Source organism: Vicia villosa, linkage group LG2, assembly GCF_029867415.1.
Source record: "Vicia villosa cultivar HV-30 ecotype Madison, WI linkage group LG2, Vvil1.0, whole genome shotgun sequence".
In the NCBI taxonomy this organism is placed as follows: Eukaryota; Viridiplantae; Streptophyta; class Magnoliopsida; order Fabales; family Fabaceae; genus Vicia; species Vicia villosa.
The window spans coordinates 149,537,609-149,563,394 of NC_081181.1; the positions used below are offsets into that span (position 1 = coordinate 149,537,609).

The 25,786-nt window shown below is 33.2% G+C and overlaps 2 protein-coding genes and 1 long non-coding RNA gene across 8 annotated transcripts; all 3 read right to left on the minus strand.

Annotated features, from left to right (window-relative positions):
* Window positions 1-4,493: 4,493 nt before the first annotated feature.
* LOC131652427 (uncharacterized) lies at window positions 4,494-11,064 on the minus strand. 6 transcript variants are annotated; one of them, XR_009298708.1, is made up of 5 exons: window positions 10,767-11,064; window positions 10,403-10,534; window positions 9,930-10,321; window positions 6,474-6,590; window positions 4,494-5,249 (listed from the first exon to the last, which is right to left on the minus strand). It is a non-coding gene; the product is annotated as an uncharacterized LOC131652427 (long non-coding RNA). The 6 variants fall into 6 exon arrangements; XR_009298710.1 differs by having other exon boundaries at window positions 4,494-10,030; window positions 10,208-10,321; XR_009298709.1 differs by lacking the exon at window positions 6,474-6,590.
* A 460-nt stretch (window positions 11,065-11,524) lies between these two features.
* On the minus strand, window positions 11,525-12,404 carry LOC131647028 (dehydration-responsive element-binding protein 1E-like). The gene has a single exon (XM_058916943.1). The coding sequence runs from the start codon at window positions 12,352-12,354 to the stop codon at window positions 11,680-11,682; it is 675 nt and encodes a 224-aa protein (XP_058772926.1). The 5' UTR covers window positions 12,355-12,404; the 3' UTR covers window positions 11,525-11,679.
* Window positions 12,405-21,026: 8,622 nt separating this feature from the next.
* On the minus strand, window positions 21,027-21,992 carry LOC131647029 (dehydration-responsive element-binding protein 1E-like). Its single transcript, XM_058916944.1, has one exon. The coding sequence runs from the start codon at window positions 21,969-21,971 to the stop codon at window positions 21,294-21,296; it is 678 nt and encodes a 225-aa protein (XP_058772927.1). The 5' UTR covers window positions 21,972-21,992; the 3' UTR covers window positions 21,027-21,293.
* Window positions 21,993-25,786: the final 3,794 nt, after the last annotated feature.

A 25,786-nucleotide genomic window follows, 5' to 3' on the forward strand; every position in this document is an offset into this window, starting at 1 on the left:
ATCAATTTACAAAGGTATTTTTGAAACCACATACAAGCATTTCAAGGCAAGAGAAAAATGATTCAAAACAAGTGAGCTAAGCAAATTAAGAGCCCATGGATAACCATGGATACAAAGGGTGCTAACACCTTCCCTTTGTATAACCAACCCCCTTACCCAAAATTTCTTAAAGGTCTTTTTTCTGTTTCTTTTATAAACCTTTCCTTAATTGGATAAAATAAAAGTCGGTGGCGACTCTCTGATTTTCAAAAACACAAAAGCAAAAAGAGAAGAGTGTCAGTTCGTGTATCTCTCCACGAGAGGTACGGTAAAAAACCGAGTGCATGACAATGTGAAACTGAAATCTGCAAATATGTGAAACTGAAATCTGCAAATATATGAAACTGAAATCTGTTTGTGAATCTGCAAAGATGATGAATCTGTTTGTAATTTGTGGAATTTATGCACCCTATCTGTAGTAACAAACATAATGTGTACTAAACTTTATGCACCCTATTTGTACTGATATAACTTGTTGGATAATTGTAATGTTGCAATGTCTTGAAATGATCTTTGTTCATAATTATAGTGTGGTATATCTATTTTGGCCAACACATATTAAAATTGTGATAATTGAAGGTATTTTGTTATTTTCGTGCTGGCCTATGTTGTGTACATGATGCTGGCATTTTGTTATTTTTGTGATGGCCTATGTTGCTACATATGTAATCTTAATCAGTTCAATAAATGAAAATAATCTAAGATGGCCTATATTGTGTACATGATGCTGGCAGTAGATGAGTTATTTGGCTGTGATTTCAAGATGTTGTATCAGTTGATTCCATCATGGTTTCATTGTGGTATATGTTGAACAAATTAATGGTATATCAATTTATGTCATTTTGTTATTTTCGTGCATCAATTGGGAAACACATATTAAGTTTCATTTATTATTCGTGTACACCATAATGAATATTTTTTCTAATTTATCAATATTAATCATTTTGACAGTAATACAATAAACATCAAGATCTAAAATAGAGATTTTTGCAACATAATTAATTTTTGTATTCGGCATCTACTTAATCAATCTTAATCATTTTGACAATAATACAATAAACATCAAGATCTAAAACAGATATTTTTTGCAACATAAGCAATTCTTGTATTAGGCTTCTTAGAAAAACAGCAAGGTCTAAAACATCTTAAAATAACAAATGAATGTTATCCAAGTAAAAAACAGCAAGGTTTTAAAGATCTTGGATGTGTTTCTTTCATTTTGTAGTGTCATCTTCATCTTCTCTCCTTTCTTGCATTGGATTTCTTTAACTATGGCAGTCATGTCATTCAAAATCTCTGAGTAGTTGCAACCACAACATATTTGGGACCTGTGTGTATTTGCTTCATTCAAATCCAACAAATTTCTTGTTCCAACTCCTAATTTATGAACATATGGAGGTTGACCATCAATTTCATCATCCCATATGAACAACTTACAGCTTCTCATTGCCTAAAATAAACATAAAAATTAATAAACATAAAATTAGAAATTGTTTTAAATATCAGAAATCGTAGTTTATTAACAAATAAAATGAGAAATCAAATTCACCTCCCAGTTTGCACATTTCCAAAACCTCCTTTTAGGGTTATCATTTGAATTGGAGATGTACATCCTCATTGGTTTATTACAATCACATTCTGGTATTCGAGGCCGCATGGAGTTTGAGACAGATGCCGAAGACATAATTGAACAGAGGTTGATGGCGAAGGTGAAGAAGGGATGAGAAAATTGAGAATTTATGGTTTATGAATAGATGATACAAGACACTTTTGTAGGCGGGCACCAAAGAAATTAGGGTTTATGAAGAGATGCGAGAATTTGTGGTATGAGAATTGGAGGGATGATTCCCTCCAAAGAAGATTTTCAAATTTCAATTTGATGATTCCCTCCAAAGAAAATTAGGGTTTATGAAGGATTTGGATTCAAAATCTGGTGCAGCATATGCGTTAATATCATTGCAGTAACAACCATCCGATATAAATCAATGGTTAATTGTTGTAAGTAACAGATTAATCACAGCCCTCCATAATAAATAAGCGGCTGTGATTTAAACAGGTGAAAAACTTGGTCAATATTGATTGCACCAGATTTTGATTATTATTTGAGAAAAATTATAAATTAAATCTCCAAAATAAAAAATTACATTTCTATTATTCTAAAATTAAAAATTACTTTTCTGTAAATTAAATCTTAAAAATAAAAATTAAAAATCATCTATTGTATCATCAATATTTTTGACTTCTTGACGAGTATCATCTATATTTTTGACTTCTTGAGGAGTATCATATATTGTTTTAACTTCTTGACGAGTATCATCTATATTTTTGACTTCTTGACGAGTATCATCTATATTTTTGACTTCTTGACGAGTATCATCTATATTTTTGACTTCTTAACGAGTATCATCTATATTTTTGTCTTCAGGAATGAGTATCATCTATTATTTTAACTTCACGAATGAGTATCATCTATTGTTTTGATTTCATGATGAGTATCATCTATATTGTTTTAACTTCTTGACAAGTATCATCCATATTTTTGACTTCTTGATGAGTATCATCTATATTTTTGACTTCTTGACGAGTATCATATATATTTTTGACTTCTTGACGAGTATCATCTATATTTTTTATTTCTAGACGAGTATCATCTATATTTTTGACTTCAGGAATGAGTATCATCTATTGTTTTAATTTCAGGAATGAATATCATTTATTGTTTTAACGTCTTGACGAGTATCATCTATATTTTTGACTTCTTGACGAGTATCATCTAAATTTTTTAATTCTTGACGAGTATCATCTATATTTTTGACTTCTTGACGAGTATCATCTATATTTTTGACTTTTTGACGAGTATCATCTATATTTTTGACTTCTTGACGAGTATCATATATATTTTTGACTTCAGGAATGAGTATCATCTATTGTTTTAACTTCAGGAATGAGTATCATCTATTGTTTTAATGTCTTGAAAAGTATCATCTATATTTTTAATGTCTTGACGAATATCATATATATTTTTGACTTCTTGACGAGTATCATCTATATTTTTGACTTCTTGACGAGTATCATCTATATTTTTGACTTCTTGACGAGTATCATCTATATTTTTGACTTCAGGAATGAGTATCATCTATTGTTTTAACTTCAGGAATGAGTATCATCTATTGTTTTAACGCCTTGACGAGTATCATCTATGTTTTTGACTTCTTGACGAGTATCATCTATATTTTTGACTTCTTGACGAGTATCAACTATGTTTTTGACTTCTTGATGAGTATCATCTATATATTTGACCTCTTGATCTATTGTATCATCTATATTTTTTACTTCTTGACGAGTATCATCTATATTTTTGACTTCTTGACGAGTATCATATATTTTTTTAACTTCTTGACGAGTATCATCTATATTTTTGACTTCAAGAATGAGTATCATATATATTTTTGACTTCTTTTTGAGTATCATCTATATTTTTGACTTCTTGACGAGTATCATCTATTGTTTTAACTTCAGGAATGAGCATCATCTATTGTTTTAACTTTTTGACAAGTATCATCTATATTTTTGACTTCAGGGATGAGTATCATCTATTGTTATAAATAAAAATAAAAACTTAATGAAAAACCATGAATATAAAATATGTTTTTAAAACTTCAGTTTTATTTGTAAAAAAATCAAAATGTGTTTAACAAGACATAATAAAACCTAACCCTAACCCTAACCCTAACATTATAGTTGTGCAATTAAATTCAAAGAAAAAGTCATGCAATTCGGAAAAAGGCAAATGGGCCTTGAAGAAGTTCAATCCATATGGCCCAGTTTAACATAATGCCAAACGATGAAATAATATATTGTTTCTCTATTTTCCTAATAAAAGTGTTTTGTTGTACATTCCAGTTCCCAAAAAGCAACTTCAACTACCGATCAGAAGATTGAAAGAAAAATCAACATCAATGGAAGGCCACCGTCGAACAATTGATGAAACCAGGTACTATCGTTTTACATTTTAGAGATATTTTTTGTGGTTTAGGGAAATAATATAAGTTTGTATGTAGTTTGGTTGATAATGAAAAATGCATGCATGATATTTGTGCAGATCCAATGTAAGGGTGGAAAAGAGCAATAAGAATGAAAAAGTCATGACAATAAAGGCGAAGAACGTCGCTTCGGGAAAAAATCGTCTAAGAACAAGGTTGTGGTCGTCACGCGTCATCTGCAATCAAAAGTTGTGTTTGAAGACTCTGATGGTAACACCTATGTTAACAAATACAAAGATTCATCCTCTGTTGGAGACAAACTGTGTCCTTGTAAAATGTATGTTATACACATCATATTTGTATTAACTTTTATATTATAGATTTTCACCATAATGTTAATAAGAAGCAGTTCAATGTTTTGATGCAGTTGCCGCAAAAGGTTGGCCGCTGGTGAAAAAATGGATGCTTACAGGTACTACGTATGGAAAAGGGAAATCAACGATGGGAAGACTGCAGCAAAGAATGTATTTGTAAGTATTTAAACATTTACATGTAATGATATAAGTATGGGAATGTATTTCGAATCCTGTTTAGTGAAAGAACATTTAGTATGTTACGTGTAGCAATTCCCTCAAAAGGTGATAAAGAATTGCTTCCCATTTGGTCAGACTCGTATTCAGCTGTTGGATTCTGATACACAGAAAACCTATGAATGCAAACTTCATTTCAAAGAAAGGGAGTACTGTGCTGAAAGGTTCATTGGGCAGAGTTGGTACGAATTTGTGAAGCACAAGGGCCTCCGTAAAGGTGATAAGCTTGCGTTTACCGTACGCGAACCTCCATCGAATAGGGTTGCAGTGGCTCTTGTAACACCCCTTACTAAACCTCCGCGGCAATTAATAAGTTTATTCAGAATACATGAAAATAAGGGTGCCACAATTCATAATAAAATAAACATCGTTCAGTTATGTCATGTATTCACTGAGGCATTCATCAACAAATAAAAATATTTCATGTTAACACAGCAGAAATTAACTCAAATGGATTAAGTTTAACATCTTTAAAACTAATCCTTCACACATCAAAACATAACCAGAGTTATAAACCATAAACTCTAAACATCGTGTCCCCAGTGTTACAAATATCAGAGCATGACACCTGACGCTAACTAAAAAAAACTGACTCATGAGCTAATCCTCACCGAGTCGAACATCCGTTATCCTCAATCTGAAAATGACAACATGTAAGGGTGAGTCTCATCATAATTAACAAATGTTATAAGACTATAAAGCAATAACACATCATAGCTGCATCATTCACCCAATTGTTTCATAACAGACATTCAGACAAGTTTCATCATCACAAACAATCAATCAACCCATCATCAATATTTATAACACTGGAATACATCCAATCATGTTATAAAAGTATGCATATGTATGAACTGACACTATGCATGTGGTACCAACATCATCAAATGGGAATAACCCATGACCGATCCAACATCATCAAGATACGGCCCTGCCAGCACAGATTCCACACAATGGGAATCATGCCCTTTATTGATCCAACACATCATCATGGATTCAGCATCATCAATGAATATGAATGAATGCAAACATACATGAACATACTTATACCATCGTCAAGTCTAATGAGTAACATCATCAAATACTCATTTCATCATAATCATCATCATCATCAAGCATGTTTACATATATATATATATATATATATATATATATATATATGTGTGTGTGTGTGTGCATTATTCAATCACAATCACATCATTAATCATCAAATAGATTATTTTATAAGGTTCGTTTAGCTCGAAACGGCACACTAAACGGACCAGCGGTTCAAAAGTTATGCATCTTTAAACTTTTCAAAAATAGTCTGTCACTAACAGCACGCGGTGCCAACCTTGGTTCGCGGCGCGAACTGAGCGTCTCAAAACTCCTTGGCCCTCTACCAAGTACTTCGCGGCGCAAACATATGCTCGCGTCGCGAAACGAGAAAAGGAGTACGCCTTCGTGGCCCAACCATGTTCTCGCGGCGCGTATTGAATACATCAAAACTTCCTGGCTTTCTGCCAGGCAGTTCGCGGCGCCAACCCTGGGACGCGGCACAAACTGGCGATTTTCAGAAACCCCCAATCGCAGAACACAACATTCTACACATTCCAAACTCACTCAATTCATACCAGTACGAACCTAAGGAAATGGAATGCACATACAACACGAAAATACACATCATAATACACCAATTACGCATCAATTGAGACCATATCAACACAAACATCATGGATTCAAACATAGGGAATCAAACATCATACAATTTAACTCAATCCCTAAATCTATCGTATGACTCAATCGACCCGAATTCTACATCTATTTAGTATTATCAACCCCTAACCCGATAATAGATGCTAATCAGATAAGTCCCCCTTACCTTAGCCAAATTCTTGAATGGGTATTCTTCCTCTTTGGTTCTCCTTCACGTTTTCAGCTCTCCCTCTTCTCACAACTTCTTGTTTTCACGTTCTAATTTCTTTCTCCTCTTGTTTTCCTTATTTTATGAAAAATACAAAATTAGAAATGGGCTCCTTCACAATTACACTCCCACCTTACTAATTCCACCACATGGCCCAATGACTTACATTTTATAATTTCTCCACATAATTCGATAAAATGCTAATTTCCAATAATTAATTTAAAACTTAATTAAATTAATTAAAAAAGAATTTTCGGGATGTTACAGCTCTGGTGAAATGAAAGATGTTGGATAAGTGACTCTGGGAGTGGTAATTTGTGGCTGTTGTGTTTTTATGTAGAAGTGGAAATATGGTTGTGTTTTGTTTTGTTTGACTTGTAGTTTGTAATGGCTATGCTTTTGTGGATGTGATTAATGATACAAAAAGATTGTAATCATCTTGCATAAGCCATATAAATTATGTAATATTGGCCATACTGTTGGCTCTTATGAATATTATGTTTTGTTGGAACATGTTTGGTTTTCAATGTTATGTTTGTTTTTTAAAGAGGTTTATTGTTGGGATGATGTTTATTTTGTTAGACAAGGATGTATTTCTATTTGTGAAAAAGGATCTAATATAGTTATGTGATGAAACTTTGGTTAAGGTCTTGTGAAGAATTGATTTATAAATTAATCAAGCAATGAATAGATTTTAGATAAACAACATTAAACAGTTTTCATAGTAACCTTCATATTCAAACACATAAAAACCAAAGCTTTTAGACAAACAAAGTTTCACATAAAAAATTACACAAAAAGACCTTAACCAAAGTTTTTAGACAAACAAAGTTTCACATACACTACATAAAAACCTTGATCAAACTTCTTCACTAACCTTCACATGAAAACCTTTAACACGACACTTGCTTAACATAAACCTTTAACAAAAAACATTTAACATAACACTTGTTTAACGTAACACTTGTTTAACATAACACTTGTTTAACATATAACTTGGACAACAAGAAATACAAGAAGTTCATAAAAACCTAACCATTAGTACATCACATAACACTGGTTCAACAAGAAATACAATCACATAACACTTCCAAAAACTAAATTACATCCTTGTTCAAAAAATAAATACATCCTTGTCTAAAAAAACAAAGCAATACATCTAAAGCGTACCACTAAGAATTTTGCGGCAACTGAAAGGAAAGCCACAAAGTATAAAAGTAGAGCGACTATGGGCACAACCTCGGCTCCCCCGAAAAACAACAAAAGGATGGGGGTAAGAGAAATATAAATGACGGGAAATTACAAAAGATTCAAAAGACGTTTTTCAGTCAAGATGAGGAACCCAACGATAATGAACCCGATGATGATGACTTTTACATCAACTGTCATTTAGGTGATTTTGTTGGATATGAAGGTGTTCATGCTCTTACTACAATTCCTAACATAAGTATTCATTATTTATTTTCAATAAATCCTAATACTACACGATACTATATAATTTATTGTGACAGCATTTTTTGTTTCATGTGTAATTAATGACAGTGGAAGCCAATCACATCTAGACCACCTCAATGCACCCATCTAAATGACATTTGTTCTTACACAGTCGCGTACATCTTTATGCGCGACGAAGAAAAACTGAACGGGTATTTATTTTTAATACACGTGCTAAAACCTAATAGTAAGTTTATTTTTCATAGTTATTTTGATGATTATATCTATTTTCTCTGTAGTGAGGAGGTTTTGGTCAAAACAACTTCAGGTGTATACGTAAATAGGAAAGCTTTGAATACACTGATGCCAGAATGCCCTATGGATCAAGAGGTTATTGTTAATATGATTATGAGTATAATTTATCCCGTTAATGTATAATTTTGTTAATATCATCTTCATTTTACTATACAGATTAGCAATCTTGTTGCTGTAAGACAAAACTGGTTCATAAATAATGCGGTAAGAAACTAGTCCTCTTGGTATCTTCCCACTGAGTTTGTGGTGAGTACTGCTACTAATAGTAATGTCAAATGTATATTCCTTCAGTATGAATTGTTGACTTAAGATACACTTATTCTAATTGCAGCAATATGCCTTGAGCGGAAATCATACTGCTGAATATGTGAGGAATATATACCAACCTCACATATTGAGACCAAAATAATGGATTGGTAAGGTTAGTTGTATGTCACTTTGTTGCGAAAACAGTTGGCACATATACAAATTCTTACTACAACTTAATATTACGTTTTTGCAGATTTTTATTCCCATAAACGGCGATGGAGTGCACTGGTTTCTAATTGTAGTTGACTTTGAGGGGGGAAAATTGGTTTGGTTGGACTCATGGGATTGTCCTGAAATACATTATATCAAACACAGATTAATTAGAAAATTGGTATGCACATGTGTGTGCGAATTGGTTTTTATACTGTCCAATCAATTTAGCTTTTTTTAACTTTGGTTTGTACTATGTGGCAGGCCATATTTCTTGAGGAAATTCTGATGCATGAATTCTTTTGTGGCTCGAAATCACCTTGTCCAAAAAATTTAATAACAACATTCAGCATATGTCAACCGACACGCCTTCAACAACTACCCGAATCGTAAGTACTCTCATATATTACTATTTTTTATTCGATTGATAGTATTACCTATTATGTGTCTCTAATGCACTTACTGATTGAACGCGTAAATGATTGTGGAGTTTGGGTCTGTAAATGGATGATTGAGTGTTGCTTACACTGGTGGTATTTAGATGATATGACTATAAGTTGAATTCATGTGAAAATGATTAATTTAATAATTTCTCTTGTAGTTATATTTCTAATTATCCTAAATATTCATAATTATATATAGGTTTCGACATCGACGAGAATGAAACTAGCGCTATTTTTGGTACATTCAGCCAATAATGTGTTGCTCGATGAAGTGGTGTCAAAGTCAAAGGCTTATTGGAATAATCAAGAAAAGCTTCATAAGGCATTTTAAACATCGTTGGGATAATCCTTGTGAAAGCATCGACATTGGTTAATGTTTAACAGTTGAAGTTTTTAAACTTTGTTTCATAGACATGATTAGTAGGCTTATTTGTAGTTGGAGTGGCTGTTTTGGCTTATGCGATAAATGTTTACTATATGATTTTGAGTTTTGGATTTTTAAAACATCAAATCCAGTTGCATTATTTCAGCTTATCACAGTTACAGTTTTAAAATATTGTTGCTTATGTGTTTGAACCTAATAGTTTATATAGCTTAATGGATTGGCCGTTAGTCACTGCAGCCACTATATATACAAAAAGAATGCCAAACATATATGGTTAGAGAATTCAGTTGAATCAATAACGAACTCTTTCACTCCAGTATATGACAGATACACACCAAATCACAAAAATAATGATTTTCACATCTAGATTTCACATACCTGTGTTATCTGGCCATGCGCAACTGAATTGAACTAACATCTGACTTGAGCGGTTTCAAGTTAACTTCACCTCTATTCAACACTATGGGGACTCATATATGCTATTTCAAAATGCAACAAAACCACATTGTATCATCAAATCAAAATCATAAGCTCACCGTGATCATCAAATATTCAATTCATACTTTTTACAAAATAATACTATATAAAATTTTAGACTGATTTTAAACACAATTTTAGACTATATTTAAACACAATTAAACTCCACAATCACTTACCACAATTTTAGACTACTCTGAAGACTGTACCTTCTTGAAGTTAGCATAAAATGCATTAGACAAAATTCCGTGCTCAATATCAGTACATTATTCCTCAAATACTTACACTATTCCCTAAACACATAATAACTTAGATCATTAGTAAACTATAATGAAAACCAACTACAATAACCACCAATGGACCATTACACATACCTTTTGCTGATCAGATATGAAGCGCCACCTACTCTCACCACCAATGTCATCAGGAAGTAACTAGACAAACCATCTCCAAGAGTCCTTGGTGAAGCTTATCTACAACCCCAATCTTCAACTTGTCAAATGTAACTAACAAAATTGAAAATCGAAATCATTACATTTGAAACCCATATATAGAAAACAAAATCAGGCATAAGCCATAATTCCCAAATTGAAATACCCATATATAGAAAACAAATTCAAGAATGAACCCTAATTCCCAAATTAAAATCAAATTTAACACCTCCAATTATACTTTGTTCGAAATCAGTAAATCTAATAACTATAGTCAAATAAATATAACAACCAATTTTGTATTCACCTTAGCAACTATGTCTTCAATACGAATGTCGCCGGCCTCGAATGGTAATTGTGTTGTTATATCCGATGAGCGATTGAATCGAAAAACGCCATTAGAAAGGTTTGGACGAAAAACGCCATAGAATCGGAATCTGAGGTTGCTAATCGAAAGGTTTTGACTATGATTGACAATGATTTGGAGTGTGAGGTTGCTATTAGAGAGATTCATGTTATGAGAACCTGTGAGGTTAGTGTTTGAAGTGGTCCGAAAATGGTGGTTTGAAAGTGAAAAAATGAAGAACGAAGAAGAAGAACGAAGAACTCTGGTTTTTAATTTGTAAATGATATAATTTAAATTTATATAAATATTGTTTTAAATATTTTTTAAATTATTATTGATTTAATGAAGGACTGAAATGCAATAAATAAAAGTTTTAAATAAAAAATTCTCACTATAAGTGTGCTGCACTATAACGTTGATGTGGCATTGATTAAGCTATGAGTTGTTTTCTTGCGCTATAACATTGATGTGGCATTGATTAAGCTATGACTTGTTTTCTATAAGTGAATTATTATCTACCCAATTCAAAAAGTTGATGTGGCATTGATTAAGTTAGAACTTGTTTCTTATTTCTTATTGGTCATATCACTGACTTCACCAAAGAAGGCATTTTAGTGACTTCATCCAAGAAGCTTCCAATTAAAAAAAGAAAAGAAAAGAGCAGTATAAGAAAGAAAAAAAAGAAAAGAATTGAATGAATGATATTGTATCAAGTAGAATTAGTCATTACAAGAATGAATGGTGTTGTATTAAGTTATTCCTAATAACTTAGTAACTATCACAACTTCCTCAAATATCAAACAAACCTAACTGATCATTCCTAACTTAAGCTAATGAATTATGCACAATATGAGAAACTAACAACAAATTTTAACTAATTACGTACATCCGAGAAGTCCCACAATGATGAGACTTGAGTGTCAAACATCTCCATGTCAAACCAGTTAGTGGCATAATCTGTGATGGAAGGAGAAGGAGAACGTAAAGGCTCATTTGCAATACTCAAAAGCAAATCATGCATGTCGTCGAATTCCGTCGGAACTTGTTCGATCATGTCGTGCTTATCATTGGAATCTTCCATGACCACTCCATCACCAACACTAACCTCACACTGGTTGTTGTCTTCAACATAAACTAGCTCAGCAGCTTCCATTGCAGCTTTCCTTATCTCGTCTGCATCATTGGACTCCGGCAGCCTCAACCGCCATGCAGAATCAGCAAAATTAAGACAAGCTGATTTCCCCTTAAGAACGAGTGCAGCAACATCGTGTGCACGTGCAGCCATTTCTGGTGTAGCATATGTTCCAAGCCAAATCCTTGACTTGCTGCATTTGTTACGGTTAGGAACTCGCATTTCAGAAACCCACTTGTTATTGTTTCTCTTTCGTATTCCGCGATACACAGGGTGTCTTGTCTCCTTGAGTACTCTTCTACCTGTTCGCTTCTTGGGTCTTTCTGGCAAAAACGTTTCTGTATTATTACGGTTTGAGGAGCTTGTTTCCGACGAAGAAGATGTATCTGAGTGGTGGTGTGATTCAAAAATATTCATCAGAAAATGAAGTTGCTTATTGCAGTGTGTGTGGAGAGCTTATTTGTATATGGCTTAATGGTGAGATGGCACAAAACAGAACCACGTATGTTTTTTTTTTAATAAGCAAGGAATATATTGATCAAGCAGAACCACGTATGTGACACGTACTTGGCCACGGCTTTCACTACTATTAAGTACTACAATTGTATGTTCACTATTCTGGATAAAATATATGACAATAGCGACAAATATTGATTTGGAATATTCTGCATTATACTCCATTTGTTTGTTCACACCTTGACTCACTTGGATGTTTCCCACTACCCCATCCATACTTCACATATTTATTAGGAATGAGAAACTTTAAAACGTGCTTTTTTTTTCCTTGTTTGGTTATAATGAAAAACATCTTTTGTCAAATTCTACATATTTGTTCATCTTAAATAAAATTTAAACATGTTATTTGGACCATTTAGGGAGTTCAAAATGGGACTTTATTTTGTAGTTCTACAATAAACATGAAAAATACAGATGAAAGTATTACAGTACTCTTTTAATTTTGAAATAGTTTTTGGGGGAGATTAGTTAAGAACTCTTGTACGTTCACATAATTGTTTCAAAACTCTATCTTTCTGAATTTGTTTAGTATCTTTGTTATAGTTTTATGTACGTATTGTATTATTAGTCTACTCATCTATACTCTATTTGAGCTATTTTAAATAAACTTCTAATTCATCTTAATGCATAAAACTATTTACTTTTAATTGTGATAGATTATATTTTCAAGTGCCCCCACCAAAAATGTTTTTATGTTAAAGTGTGATGTTAAAAAAAGGGAAAAAAAAAATGGTAGTTAAGTATAAATAAAAAATTTTAAATTTTTTTAAAGGTTGTATACCATTTTGAATAAAAAGTAGCAATGTAAATATTTTTGAAAAAGCTCAAATTGGTAGTAGAAATTTTTGGAGTTTGAAATAGGTAGTAAGGATTAATGTCAAACAAGTATAAATCTATAAATTTCAGTGTATACTTTTATAATTTCTCTCTTTTATTTTTTTGTCATTTATCTTCCGCACTTAAATCTCCGCTTCATCACTCTTTTTAAAGTTGACCAAATTAAAATCAAATTTTTTTGTAAAACAGTTTCAAAAATAGTTTATCACAACTCACACCCCCTATTGTGTTTGAAGTCACTTGATCAAAATAAGTTAAAATCAAATATTTTTGTAAAACAGTTTCAAAAACAGTTTATCACAATCCACACTCACTCTTGTGGTTGAAGTCACTTGATCAAAATAAGACACCTATGAAAGATTGGACATACAAACTGGTAGACTACTCTAATTTGAAGGATTTTGAAGCCTTATTGTTTGTTCTCGTCATGCAAGACAAACTTGATGGTTAAGGTGTGAAATGTGTCTTTATTGGTTACACCAAGGCGTGAAAAGATAAAAATTATGGAAGATTAAACCTCATGGATTAAATTTTATCATAAGTAGACTTGGAAGACTTAAAAGTGAAAAGACTATAATGTGAAAGACTCGAAAGATTTGGAAGTGGAAAGACTATAATTTGAAAGACTTAGAAGCTAAGTTGGAGAAGACTTGGTTTAAGGTTAAGGTTCCTAATAGTGAGATGAGATATGAGGATGATGATGAGGCTCTTGGTTCTAGATATAGAGAGGGGCAACCTACAACTGCTCCAGATTATCAGTTGAAATATCATAGAGTAAGGAAAGAGATGAAGCTACATATTCCTAGGGGAAGATTGTTGTATGTCCCTAACACAAGGAGAGCACCCCCAATATGGTTATTTTGTTGCTTGTCTTTTTCTCTTTTTTTTATTATCGTCTATTGAGTCTCCTTCATGATTGCACATCTCTAATACAAGTTCGAATCAAATCGTTATTTGTTTTAGCCTGCATAAATCAATGGTTATATTTGAACTTGATTATAATGCTTTTAGACAATTGCATGAGTAATTGGAATAAGAACCACACGTGTTTTTTATTCAAGTTAGGTGCAAAGAAAAATCTCAAAGTATTTTGATAACAATGAAAAAAAAATGAGATTTTGTGTGTTTGATTCGAATCAAGCACTTATCTTGATTCAAATCAAACTGTACAAATGCAAATAGAAGGTTTTCAAACACTTTGGTTTGAATCAGAATTTAACCCTGGTTCGAATTAAGCTTCTGCTAGTCACCCCAGCTTGATTTGATTTGAATCAAACTTTGCACCTGATTCGAATCAGACAATTTTTCAGCATTTTCCACTTGGCTCTGTTGTAGTTGATTTAATTAAGATTTGTACTTGATTCAAATCATGGGGCCTTTGATTCAAATTAGAATTTGTTCTTGATTTGAATCATATGAAAAATGGGTAAAAAATATGTTTCCTTCTTATTCCACTTCAATTGCTCATTTGACTCAAACCATGAAATGTTCTTGGTTCGAATCTAACCAAAATTTCCACCTATTTTTGTGTTTAATCTCAAGCACATATATAATCATTTCATAAACTTTTTACGTGTATGAATCTCATAATCACTTTTATGATTTTCTGTGAAACCAACTTCCTCTCTATTTTGAAAAGTTCAAAACCCTTGCAATTGCATTTTTTTCTTCTTCAACCTTTGTTTTGATTTCAGATCTTGATAATGAGAGATTTGTAATTGATTGAGGGAGACACCATCTTGAAACTAATTGTTCTTGAATATTGGGAAAAGTTTTTTAAGGTTCTTGCAAGATTGAAGTTGTCGTCATTGGTGGTGACAAATTCCAATGAAAAGAAAAAGGTTCTTCTCTCTAGGTTACCTTGGTAGAACTATGTGGAAGGCTATAGATAACGTGAAGTTCTTCTCAAATCTTCAGATAATTCATCGCTCAAGGAATCAGTTGGATCAAGGGGTGATTTTTACACACGAAGGCTTAAAGCAGATTGGTGATATTGGAAGATTCAAGAAGTGTTAATTGAGTAAAGATCATGTAGAAGAGTTTGACATTATGTTGTATACAAGTCAAGATTCAGATAGAATATTTATTTTCTTCAGTATTATTGTGGATTAGTATTGTATGAACTCTTGGAATATTTGTCAAAATAAAAAGGAACTATGCAGATTCCAATGGGAAACCATTGAAGAGTGCATGTAGGCAAAGCGAGGACGAACGCGAAGCACTATAAATCCAAGTGTCCTTTTTTTTTACTTTTGCATTTACTTTTCATAGAATATTTCATGCTTAGGTTTTCATTTCTTAGAGTAGTTTATCGTTCATTCAATTTGGTAGCGATTTATTACTTAAGGTTAGGTTTTTTTAGAATTGGAACCTAATCGAGCTTTAGTGGTGATTAAATTCTGAAAAACTGTTGAGTTTAGAATTCGTTGAAATCGAATCATTGTGTAATCACTTCTCGTGTATTATACAAGTGGTATTAATTGAATACCTTTGTGTATCATCATTAAATCATCTTTGATATTTGTGAAGTGATTAAGTGTTAACATGAACAAATTTCAATATAAGTGTAATTCTCATATTTTCGCTCTAAACCTTCTATGCACAAATTCTGAAAAATCGCCGACAATACATTTTTGGAAAATCGATTACATTTTTGTTTTAGTCTATTCACCCCCCTCAAAACTGTTTTCTTACTCCATATTCTCTCCCAACAAGAGATTGTTTAACTTGGAACTTTAGTTATGATGATCTTATTTGTTATGATTTGAATATGGATGAAGGGTAGCAAGATTTAGAACCAAATATTTTCATGAAGGCATTCGAAAACAAAGCTAGTAAGAAAATGGCTTAAGAAAATTAATGATGAGATGCATTCATTGATAAAGAACCATACTTGAGAGCTTATGTGACTACCTAAGAAGCAAAGGCTAGTTGGATGAAAGATGTTATTCAAGAATAATGAAGGTATTTCATGGATTGAAGAGCCATGGTATAAGGCAAGATAATGGAACTCCTGGTCTTTTCCACCATCTTAGCCTTCTTTACTTGTGTTAGACATGCACACATATTTGTATGACCCTTCAATGCTTCAATTCACTTCTTTTGACTTATGATTGATTGCATATTCACTTTCCACAAAACAAAATCATTGTCTCTAGAAAATTCTCGATCACCCATTTAAAATCCATGATGCTCACTTGCAAACGAAATCCCTTTGCCCGATGGGAGCCACTTGTTGTGAAAAGCTGGTAGAATATTTCAAAGCACTTGATAGATTTATTATGAGTTTAAACCACCGATAAATTTGAGGTGTGGGGAATAAGAACAAAGCCAATGGCGTCAAGTAACACAATAACCTTCCAATAGCAAAGACAAATACACAAAATCCAGAAGAAGATAAAAGACAGTAACACAATAACTCATTTACCTAGTTCAACTAAACGATCTATTGTGAAGTGAGAGCATTTCTTCGATTTACTATACTTCCAAAATTTATGTTAAAAGAATGTCAAATAAGTTACAAGAAAATAGTCTCCCATGGTTATAAGAAAAAACCCTATTTTATACTCAAATATTTTCCAATCTCTCCAAAATCTATATATATGAATCACACAAACATTAAATGTCCAATGGATCCTTAACAAGCCTGAAACACAAACCTTTAACAAACATATCTTTAAACCGAAATAACCAATCCCGACACACACAAATCTACTGAACAGAACAAAAAGCATATGGACCCGAGTTGCTACTGGAAGAGATCATCGTCGAACCCTCCTCCATAGTATGTGCGCCACAACCACGCCACCGGTCGATTGGACTTTTCTAGACTTCTTCTGCCATACGGCTGTTAGAAACTGCCAAACTAACTCCAGCTCTGTTGCCGCACTGCTGATTCTTAGACGTCGCCGCACTGCGGCCCCCAACTCTCTGGTTACTTTTCTAATACTTTATAGCATTCTAATTTCTAGCAATCTTGAAACATATTTTCTTTCTCTTCATTACTCAAGGTTTTGAGACATTTTTCTAAATTGGCAAGATAGTCAATATGATTCGCAGTTGGATTCACTTCACTTATATCGATTTAAGTACTATCCACAGATCAAGCGTGCTCTAGAGCTCATGGGTAGGGTTCTACTAATACTAAGTGGGGTTGGGCCAATATATGAGCAAATCGCTACAACTAGTTTTGTAAAGAAGTCAATAACAAGTTATTAATCATCTAGTTGCAACATCTATATTATTGGTGCCTCAAAACTTGAAACACTACAACCTTTTCATCCTACTGAAACGTAAGAAAATTGTTATGAAACCTGAAAAAACCATTGTCTTAGTTTTAGAGAACGGTTTTTAGACCTTGCTAAACCAAGGTGTTGCTTAACTTTTCGGGAGGAATTTTGCACTAAACGACAACTTCAATTTCTTCATCTTTTGTCATCGCCATAATCATAGGCGGACCCAGCCTAAGGTATAGTGTGGCTTTAGCCACACCAATTTTTTAAATTTTTTCTTCTTATATATATATATTTGGTTTTTTCCTCTTAATCTTTAAAAATCGGATCATTCATCAAATTGATGAGGGTGAATTAATGTTTTATTAGTCGAACTATATGACTAAACCGAACTAAATTGAATAAATTATATAGTTTAATTAAATAAATTGGTCTCTATTATAAAATTAAATAGATCGAATTAGATAACCCAATATCTAAAAAAATCACTACACTTATCAAATTTTAAAATTTTAAAATATCATAATTTTACAAGTTCATTCTTTAAAGGGTTAAATATACAAAACCCCCTGTAATATTAGCGAGATTCTCTTTAGGCCCCTGTAAATTTTTTTTTTTAAAACCCCCCTCGTAATTTCCAGATTCCGTCAAATAGGCCCCTAATTGCCAGATTGCAGCAAATATTCTTCCATTTTAAAAGCGTGGCAGTGCACGTCACATTTTTTTATTTTTTAATTAATTTTTAATTCCACCTGGAATTTTTTTATTATTATTTTTTTTAATTTCTTTTTTTCACTTTTTTAAACTTTCGATGTGGGACTCCTTCGTTTAAAAACCATTCTTTTAAACTTTCTATAAACACTTTCATGCAGAAGAACACCCACATGAAACACCAAACCGCAACACCCCAAGTTTTATATATTTGTACCTTGATGTTTCCTACTTCTTTTATTATATTTGTATCTTTATATATTTCCTCCAAGTGTAGAAATAACAACGTCAACTTGCTTCTGTCTTTAAAAATCATTGTCCATAAAATATGACAAACAGTGATATCTAGGTGCAGCTTGTGTTTGGGACAAATATCCAGGTGTTTTGAAAACCAAAGTGTAGCCATAAATTACCACCATTAGTATACATGGGAAATGGAACATGACATTCTAGAGAAAGTTTACTCTATTCCCTCTTTGTTCTATCGTAACAGGACCTGATACAAATCTTAATATGCAACTACAAGTTTCAAAAAAAAAAAATACAAATATCATGCATGGTACACCAACTTTTGGATCTTAATATGCCTATATATAACATTACATGGAAGATAAAACTCCTCATAGCATGGAAGATAAAACTTGTGTTCACCCAAACACACTCCTCATAGCATGGAAATGAAAAGAATAAAATGAAGAAAATACATGCTATTGGTGAGTAATTTCATTATCCGCATGGGATACGAGTACTCATGAAATGCTTGTTTATAATTTTTTTCTTGACAGTGTGAAATGCTTTGTGATATCCAAAAGTTTTGTTTTATGTTGTCTTGCAAAAGGCATGTCAAGCTTTCATGATGATACTCGACTGCTCGATGTGGGGCTTTATAAACCAACTTTTTTTCATTGATATAGATCCCACTATAATTGAAGCACATCCTCCAAGTCAGATGTTGTAGCAAGAATTCCTTGAGGCAATGAGTGAGTTCCAGAAGGATGATGGCATTGTGTCTAGTAAATGAAAGCAATTAGAAATTGAAAATGATATAAGCTGCGCAAATCAAAGAGAGTAGAACAAGGATGGTCCATAGGAAGAATCTGTTCTTTGGATCCTGAAAACACAAAGACAGCATCATCATGATAGCATAGCGGTTAGTTGAATAGTCAAATAAGTTTTTCAGAAAAGTAAGGTTAGTAATGCTGAATATCACAACAGCACTTTGTTTAGCTAATCTCATTATTCTCTCCATTTGATCTTCTTCCATTGTTCTTCTTACACTCCTCGTGTAGTAGCTCCATGATGGTTGTTCCACTTGTTATGTCATGCAATGTTTACATAAAGCAATGACAAAATGGCAGCGGGTGTTTGAAAGCTAGGCAAGGCAAGGCAGGTAGTATGTATTCATGCATGCATGCTGATAATTTTAGCAGAGTTGGTGGTGAAGAAATTGGATAGAAGGAAGTCCCACATCGTTTATGAGAATCACACAATTAGTGTTTATAAAGCAAATTGCCATTTTATATAATAAGTTGAACACATTGAAACACTAAGTAGGCTGGACTTAAAACTAAAATGGGATTAGTCCCAAAACTTAATATTTTAATAATAAAAAAAATCATTCCTAAAATATATTAATAAAAATAATTTTAAAAAACGTAAAAATAGAATAAATACAAAAAAAGTATAAAAAAATTAATATAAGAATTTAAAAAATAAATAAATCCACGTGGCTGTCAAAAATTAAATCAAAAATAAAATAAAAATCCAGCTGGACTGCCAAGTCATTCTAAACATAATTTTTTCAGGTGGTATTTTAATTTTAGTTTTCTAAAAAGTTATCAAAATGACGTTTTTTTTTTAGAATAAAACAAACATTTTATCCATCGGTTTTCAAAATTCGTCAGTTTTTCGATTTTTATCGATATTGATCAGTTTTGGCTAGCTATAACTAGTTTAATAGCTTATCGGATTCAACAATTAAATCACATCGATGACCCATTCCGGTTCCCAGTTCGACTGGCCGGTCTAGTCGGATTTTTGAAGTACTGTCACCACCTTTCAAGTTTCTCTTACTTTTATATTTGTCGATCCCTCATATTTGATAGATAATTTTCATTATAAATATATTTCTTATTTTTAATATAATATAATTTTGTAATTTCTTTGATGTTTAGCCACACCAATATATAATGGCTGGATCTGTCCCTGGCCATAATATTTTCTTATAGAAAATCCCAAACACCTTTTGCTGCTTCTTCCTCTACCATTTTTTCAAAGATATTAGAGTCCACACTTTATGAATTATGAACAAGTCTTTTTTTAAATATCGTTTTTCTTAAACTCAGGATGGGGAGTTGTTTGTTATGTAGCACCGACACCTTTGAAAAATAATGTGTCTTTGTCTATATCGAACACCGACACCTACACCAACACTTGTGATTACTTTTAATTTTTTTTTCAAATTATTACTGATATTTCTGTATCGGTGTCAGTGTCGTGTTTGTGGTGTCCGTGCTTCATTTGTTTGCACCCGAATTGCATATTAACACCATTAGTCACAGTTACAAACACATTTTAAAATCTGAAAAATGACCATCATTTGCATACACTAACTATCATAATTCTCCTCTTTGAATGTTGAAAGGATTGCAAAAAAATTCTTTTCTATACCACTTTATTGGAACAGTCATACAAGAACTAGTTTTAAATGATTAATTGAATGAACGGAATATGTTGATAAACAAAATAAAAGAAATATTAGTATCACAAACAAGAAAAAATATTGCATGAATGGTTCTGTATTAAGTAGAATTAGTAATAATTACAAGAGTTGTATTGTTGATTACTTATAGTCAAACTATTCCAAATAACTTTAATAAATAAATAAATAAATAACTTAGTAACTATCCTAACTTCCTCACATATCAAACCTAACTGATTATTCCTATACAACCGTTGCTCGCTCGGGAAACAAGCAACTTACTAAGCTAATGAATTACTCACAATATCATATACAGAAATTGTGAGAAACTAACAACAAATTGTTAACTAATTACATCTTTAATATTGTGTTTCGAAATTCCATAATGATGAAATTTGAGTGTCAAATATCTCAATGTCAAACCAGTTAGCAACATAATCTGTGATAGAAGGAGAAGGAGAACGTAAAGGCTCATTTGCAATACTCATAAGTAAATCATGCATGTCGTCGAATTCCGTTGGAACTTGTTCAATGACCACTCCATCACCAACACTAACCTCACACTGGTTGTTGTCCTGATCAACAGCAAACAACTCAGCCGCTTCTATGGCAGCTTTCCTTATCTCCTCTGCATCATTGGACTCCGGCAACCTCAACCGCCACGCCGAATCAGCAAAATTAAGACAAGCTGATGATTTCCCCTTAAGAACGAGTGCAGCAACATCGTGTGCACGTGCAGCCATTTCTGGTGTAGCATATGTTCCAAGCCAAATCCTTGACTTGCTGCATTTGTTACGGTTAGGAACTCGCATCTCACAAACCCACTTGTTATTGTTCCTCTTTCGTACTCCTCGGTACATAGGGTGTCTTGTCTCCTTGAATACTCTTCTACCTGTTCGCTTCTTTGGTCTCTCAGATGCCAAAAACGTTTCTGAATTATTATGGTTTGAGGAACTTGTTTCTGACGAAGAAGATGTATCAGAGTGCTGGTGTGTGCCGTAGTTCAACTCGGTAAACGATGATTCAAAAATATTCATGAGAAAATTTAAGTTGCTTATGTGAATGAACTGAGTTAAGTGAGGAAGTGAGTGTCTGTGGAGAGTTTATATGTACATAGCTTATTGGTGAGTTGGCAAAGAAAGGGACCACGTATGTCACACGAACACGGACAGGCTACTATTAAGTAATACAAGTTTTTTCACTTTTGTGGGACAGAATATGATGATAACGACAAAGGTTGATTTGGAAGGTTCCATATCACTCCTTCTTTTCATATATACTGTTTGACACTTTGACTTGGCTGTCTCCTACTACTATCCATCCAGGATTAAAACTTCAGACAAGGTTTAAAACGTGCTTTACCCTTTTTCTGTAAATATTTTTTTCCTTTTTCATAAGATCTTTCTCAAAATATCATTTTTTTAATAGGAAATGACATTAAAAAGGAGTATAAGAGGTACTCCAAACTGATAACAAGGCGGAAAACTTCTACCACTTGAAACAAGAAAGTGGAAGAATATTCCAAATGTGAAAATTACAATTTCCTTCTAACTTATAGGCAGACATAAGCCATCCCCAAGAGTTGTGAACAATTTCCGTCATGCTCTCGGAAAAACTATAAGGCTCATTCTTGAAAATAAGCGCATTTCGCCTATTCCAAATGCACCAAACCGTGGCTAACCATATTACCGCTACAGTGGTCCTCTTGACTTTGGACTTCACCTTCTTCGGGTTCCAAATAAACCCCACAAAATCCTCCACGGATAAATTATCCAACGGACCAAACCAATCAAAAATCCTCCTCCATAAGATACGGACAATGTTGCAGCCCCCAAAGAGATGTTGTAAACTTTCCTCTTCCAACAAACAGAAAACACAGTTAAAATCATCCAATAATATACCCATCTTCTTGATTTGGTCCTTCGTAGCGACTCTATCGTGACATATACGCCAACCAAAAAAAGGATTTTCAGCGGCACTTTAAGCTTCCAAATGAACTCAACCGCCTTCACTAATCGGTTGTTGAGCGGAGGACCGGTGAGTTTTGCTTTGAACCTAATATAACAGGAACTCACCGAAAACACGCCATCGTTTGTGCTACTCCAACTGAACCCGTCCTTAACATCTCTCTGCGGAACAACATGCTGTATAGCATCCAGTATTTCCTGCCATAATGTAACACTGCTGCTAGTGTCATCCAAGAAGAACGCAGAATGTTTCCACTGCCAGCCATCTTGCGTGAAGAATCTGGCGTCTGCTACTGTTAGGGAATCATTATTCACTTTGACGAATAACTCCGTAAAGGCCTAGGACAGAGACTGATTGGCGGCCCAGGTACCATACCAGAACGGGACAACAGCTGTCATACCCCAAAATTTGCCCATACTATTTCTCTTGTTCAAATTCAAATCAAGGTACAATGTTCAAAGACACCCTCTCCTAAACAAGGTTCAAAGAACTAGGGTTTTGTCGTTCTGAGAAGAAATCAATGGATCAAAAGCTCCAAAGCATCCCATATGGTCTGTGATACTCCATACTACCTCCATGACAAATTTCAGGTCTCAATTCAAAAGATTGATCACTCAATTGCTCATAAAGTTAACAGTCGACTAGTTTGACCTAAAAGTCAACTGTGGTCAAAGTACAGTCAAAACTCCTGATTTTTTGTCAACATCCTTATATTGAAGTATCATTCACTATTTGATCAAGAATTGATCATGGTTCATCAAGGAAAGATCAGAAATCAGCAATTCCAAAAGTTTCTAAATTAGGGTTTTCATAGGAGAAAGTCAACTGAACTTTGACCAGCCATAACTCCTACACGGAACATCAGAAATTTTCCATCCAAAGCTCATTTTGAAGGAAATTGGATTCTCTACAATTTCGTGTATCACAAGCCAAGTCTAAAAATGCTTCATTTGGGAGATATGGATCAAAACATTATAGGTCCTTTTCAAAAGTCAACCAAAAGTCATCTTTTTCAAAAGAGCACACAAGGAGCATGGAAAATTATTTTGACATGAGACCAAATACATTGGTTAGAGGACTCTCTAAGGTTTCTAAAAAGTCCTAGAACCCCTCCATACCTCAAATTGAGGGAGATAGGCCTTGTCAAAGTTGGACAATTTTTGAAGAAAAAATGTAAAAGTAAAGGGCTCTAAAATGAATCTTTTTGCCAAAGGACCCAATCTTTTTTGATTCAATCTTGTTCCCCAAGCTATCAAAGATACTCAATCCTCAAAGCCACTAAAATATGATTAAAATTTGATTTTATATGATTTTTATTTCATTAAAATTATGGCTTTAATCAATATTTGGAAGGAAATTGAAAAGATTTGATTTTCTTTTAATTTCAATCATGTTCAATCACCAATTAGACACAACATTTGATTCAATTTCGTTCATAGGGTAATTGGAAAAGATTGAGGCAATTTGGGACAAAAATAGAAATATTAGGAACCATATTTTCAATCAAATTGCAAAGATTGGGATCCAAGATTTATTAAGGTTCAAGGCCAAAGATTCACCCTAATTCAGTCCATTATAAGTACCTAACATTCACATATGATAGGGTTACGAATTTCTGCAGTCCAAGAACCCTAAATAAGTGCAAAAAGTTCAAGAAATTTTCAAAATCGATTTCGTGATTGCAGCTTGATTCAAAGAGTTTTAAAGATTAAAACACGTTCCTGGGACATCATTGAAGGTTCTCCATTCATTCTCCAAGGCTGCAACGTTCAGAATTGTCCCCTATCTATCACGGTTTGCACTTTCTGAAAACCCTTCGATCTTAATGATTCATGCATTCTCATTGAAATCTTATTGCATATTTGTGATTAGTAAGATGTTGTGATTGATTCTGGATACTTAATCGTGTTTTTGCGCTTGTTTGAGTCTTATGCCATGGTTAGGGTTTACAACCTCGAAAAGGGGCTTTTTGTTTAAGCCAAAATTACGCAAAACCAAGGCCATGGTTGCATTCAGGGACATTGGACGATGCCAATAGGGTGGTCGCGCCAAATTTTTGTACTTTTTTGGGAGTCCTTTGATTTTTACAGGTGTAGAAAGTGTGGTTCTTTTACAGCGTCCTTGCAGAAGCGCTGTAAAAAGTGTTTCAGATTTTTCTGGTTGAAGAAGATGACTGCATGGCGCAGTCCGATTGGTTCAATTCAAAAAGGGGTTGGCGCGCAAAGGTTATGGGGGTGATGACAGATCCGGTGCGTTAAGACGCACGTACTATCGTACTCCCTCATCATCACTGCCGTCTGTTCGTATCTCAGATAAATCCAACGCATCAGGAGGCGCGAGTCCATCATAGTCCCTCAGCGCGTGCCACACACAATCCAGCTGAGTATTTTTCAATTTTTTTTTCTTTTTTATTATATAAGTTTGTTTTCTTTATATTTATGTTATATATTTTATATAGAATACAAACCCCTTTCTTTTTTATTTATTTATTTGTTATTTTTTTTCTCTCTACTAAATAAATAAATAAATTATTTACTTATTTTTATTATTATTAACTTTTATTGTTTTAAATTGTTTTCTTTTATTCAAATAATTTCATAAAATCATAATTAATTGCTTTTAATTAATAAAAAAATTATAATATGATCATATATTTAATCGAAATTTATTTTTTCTTCGATTTAATTAATTAGGTTGAAAAACCAATAATTAATTAAATTATTTATTCTGTTATTTTATTTAATTCGTACCCTAATCAGGGTTTACGAAGATCATACCTACACTAAGAATTTTCTGTTTCTGGTTATGCAGTTTTTCAGGGTTAGCACCAGGATTTTCCTCGACTACGAACCATATCAGATCAAAGCTAAGTTCCCGATTCTAT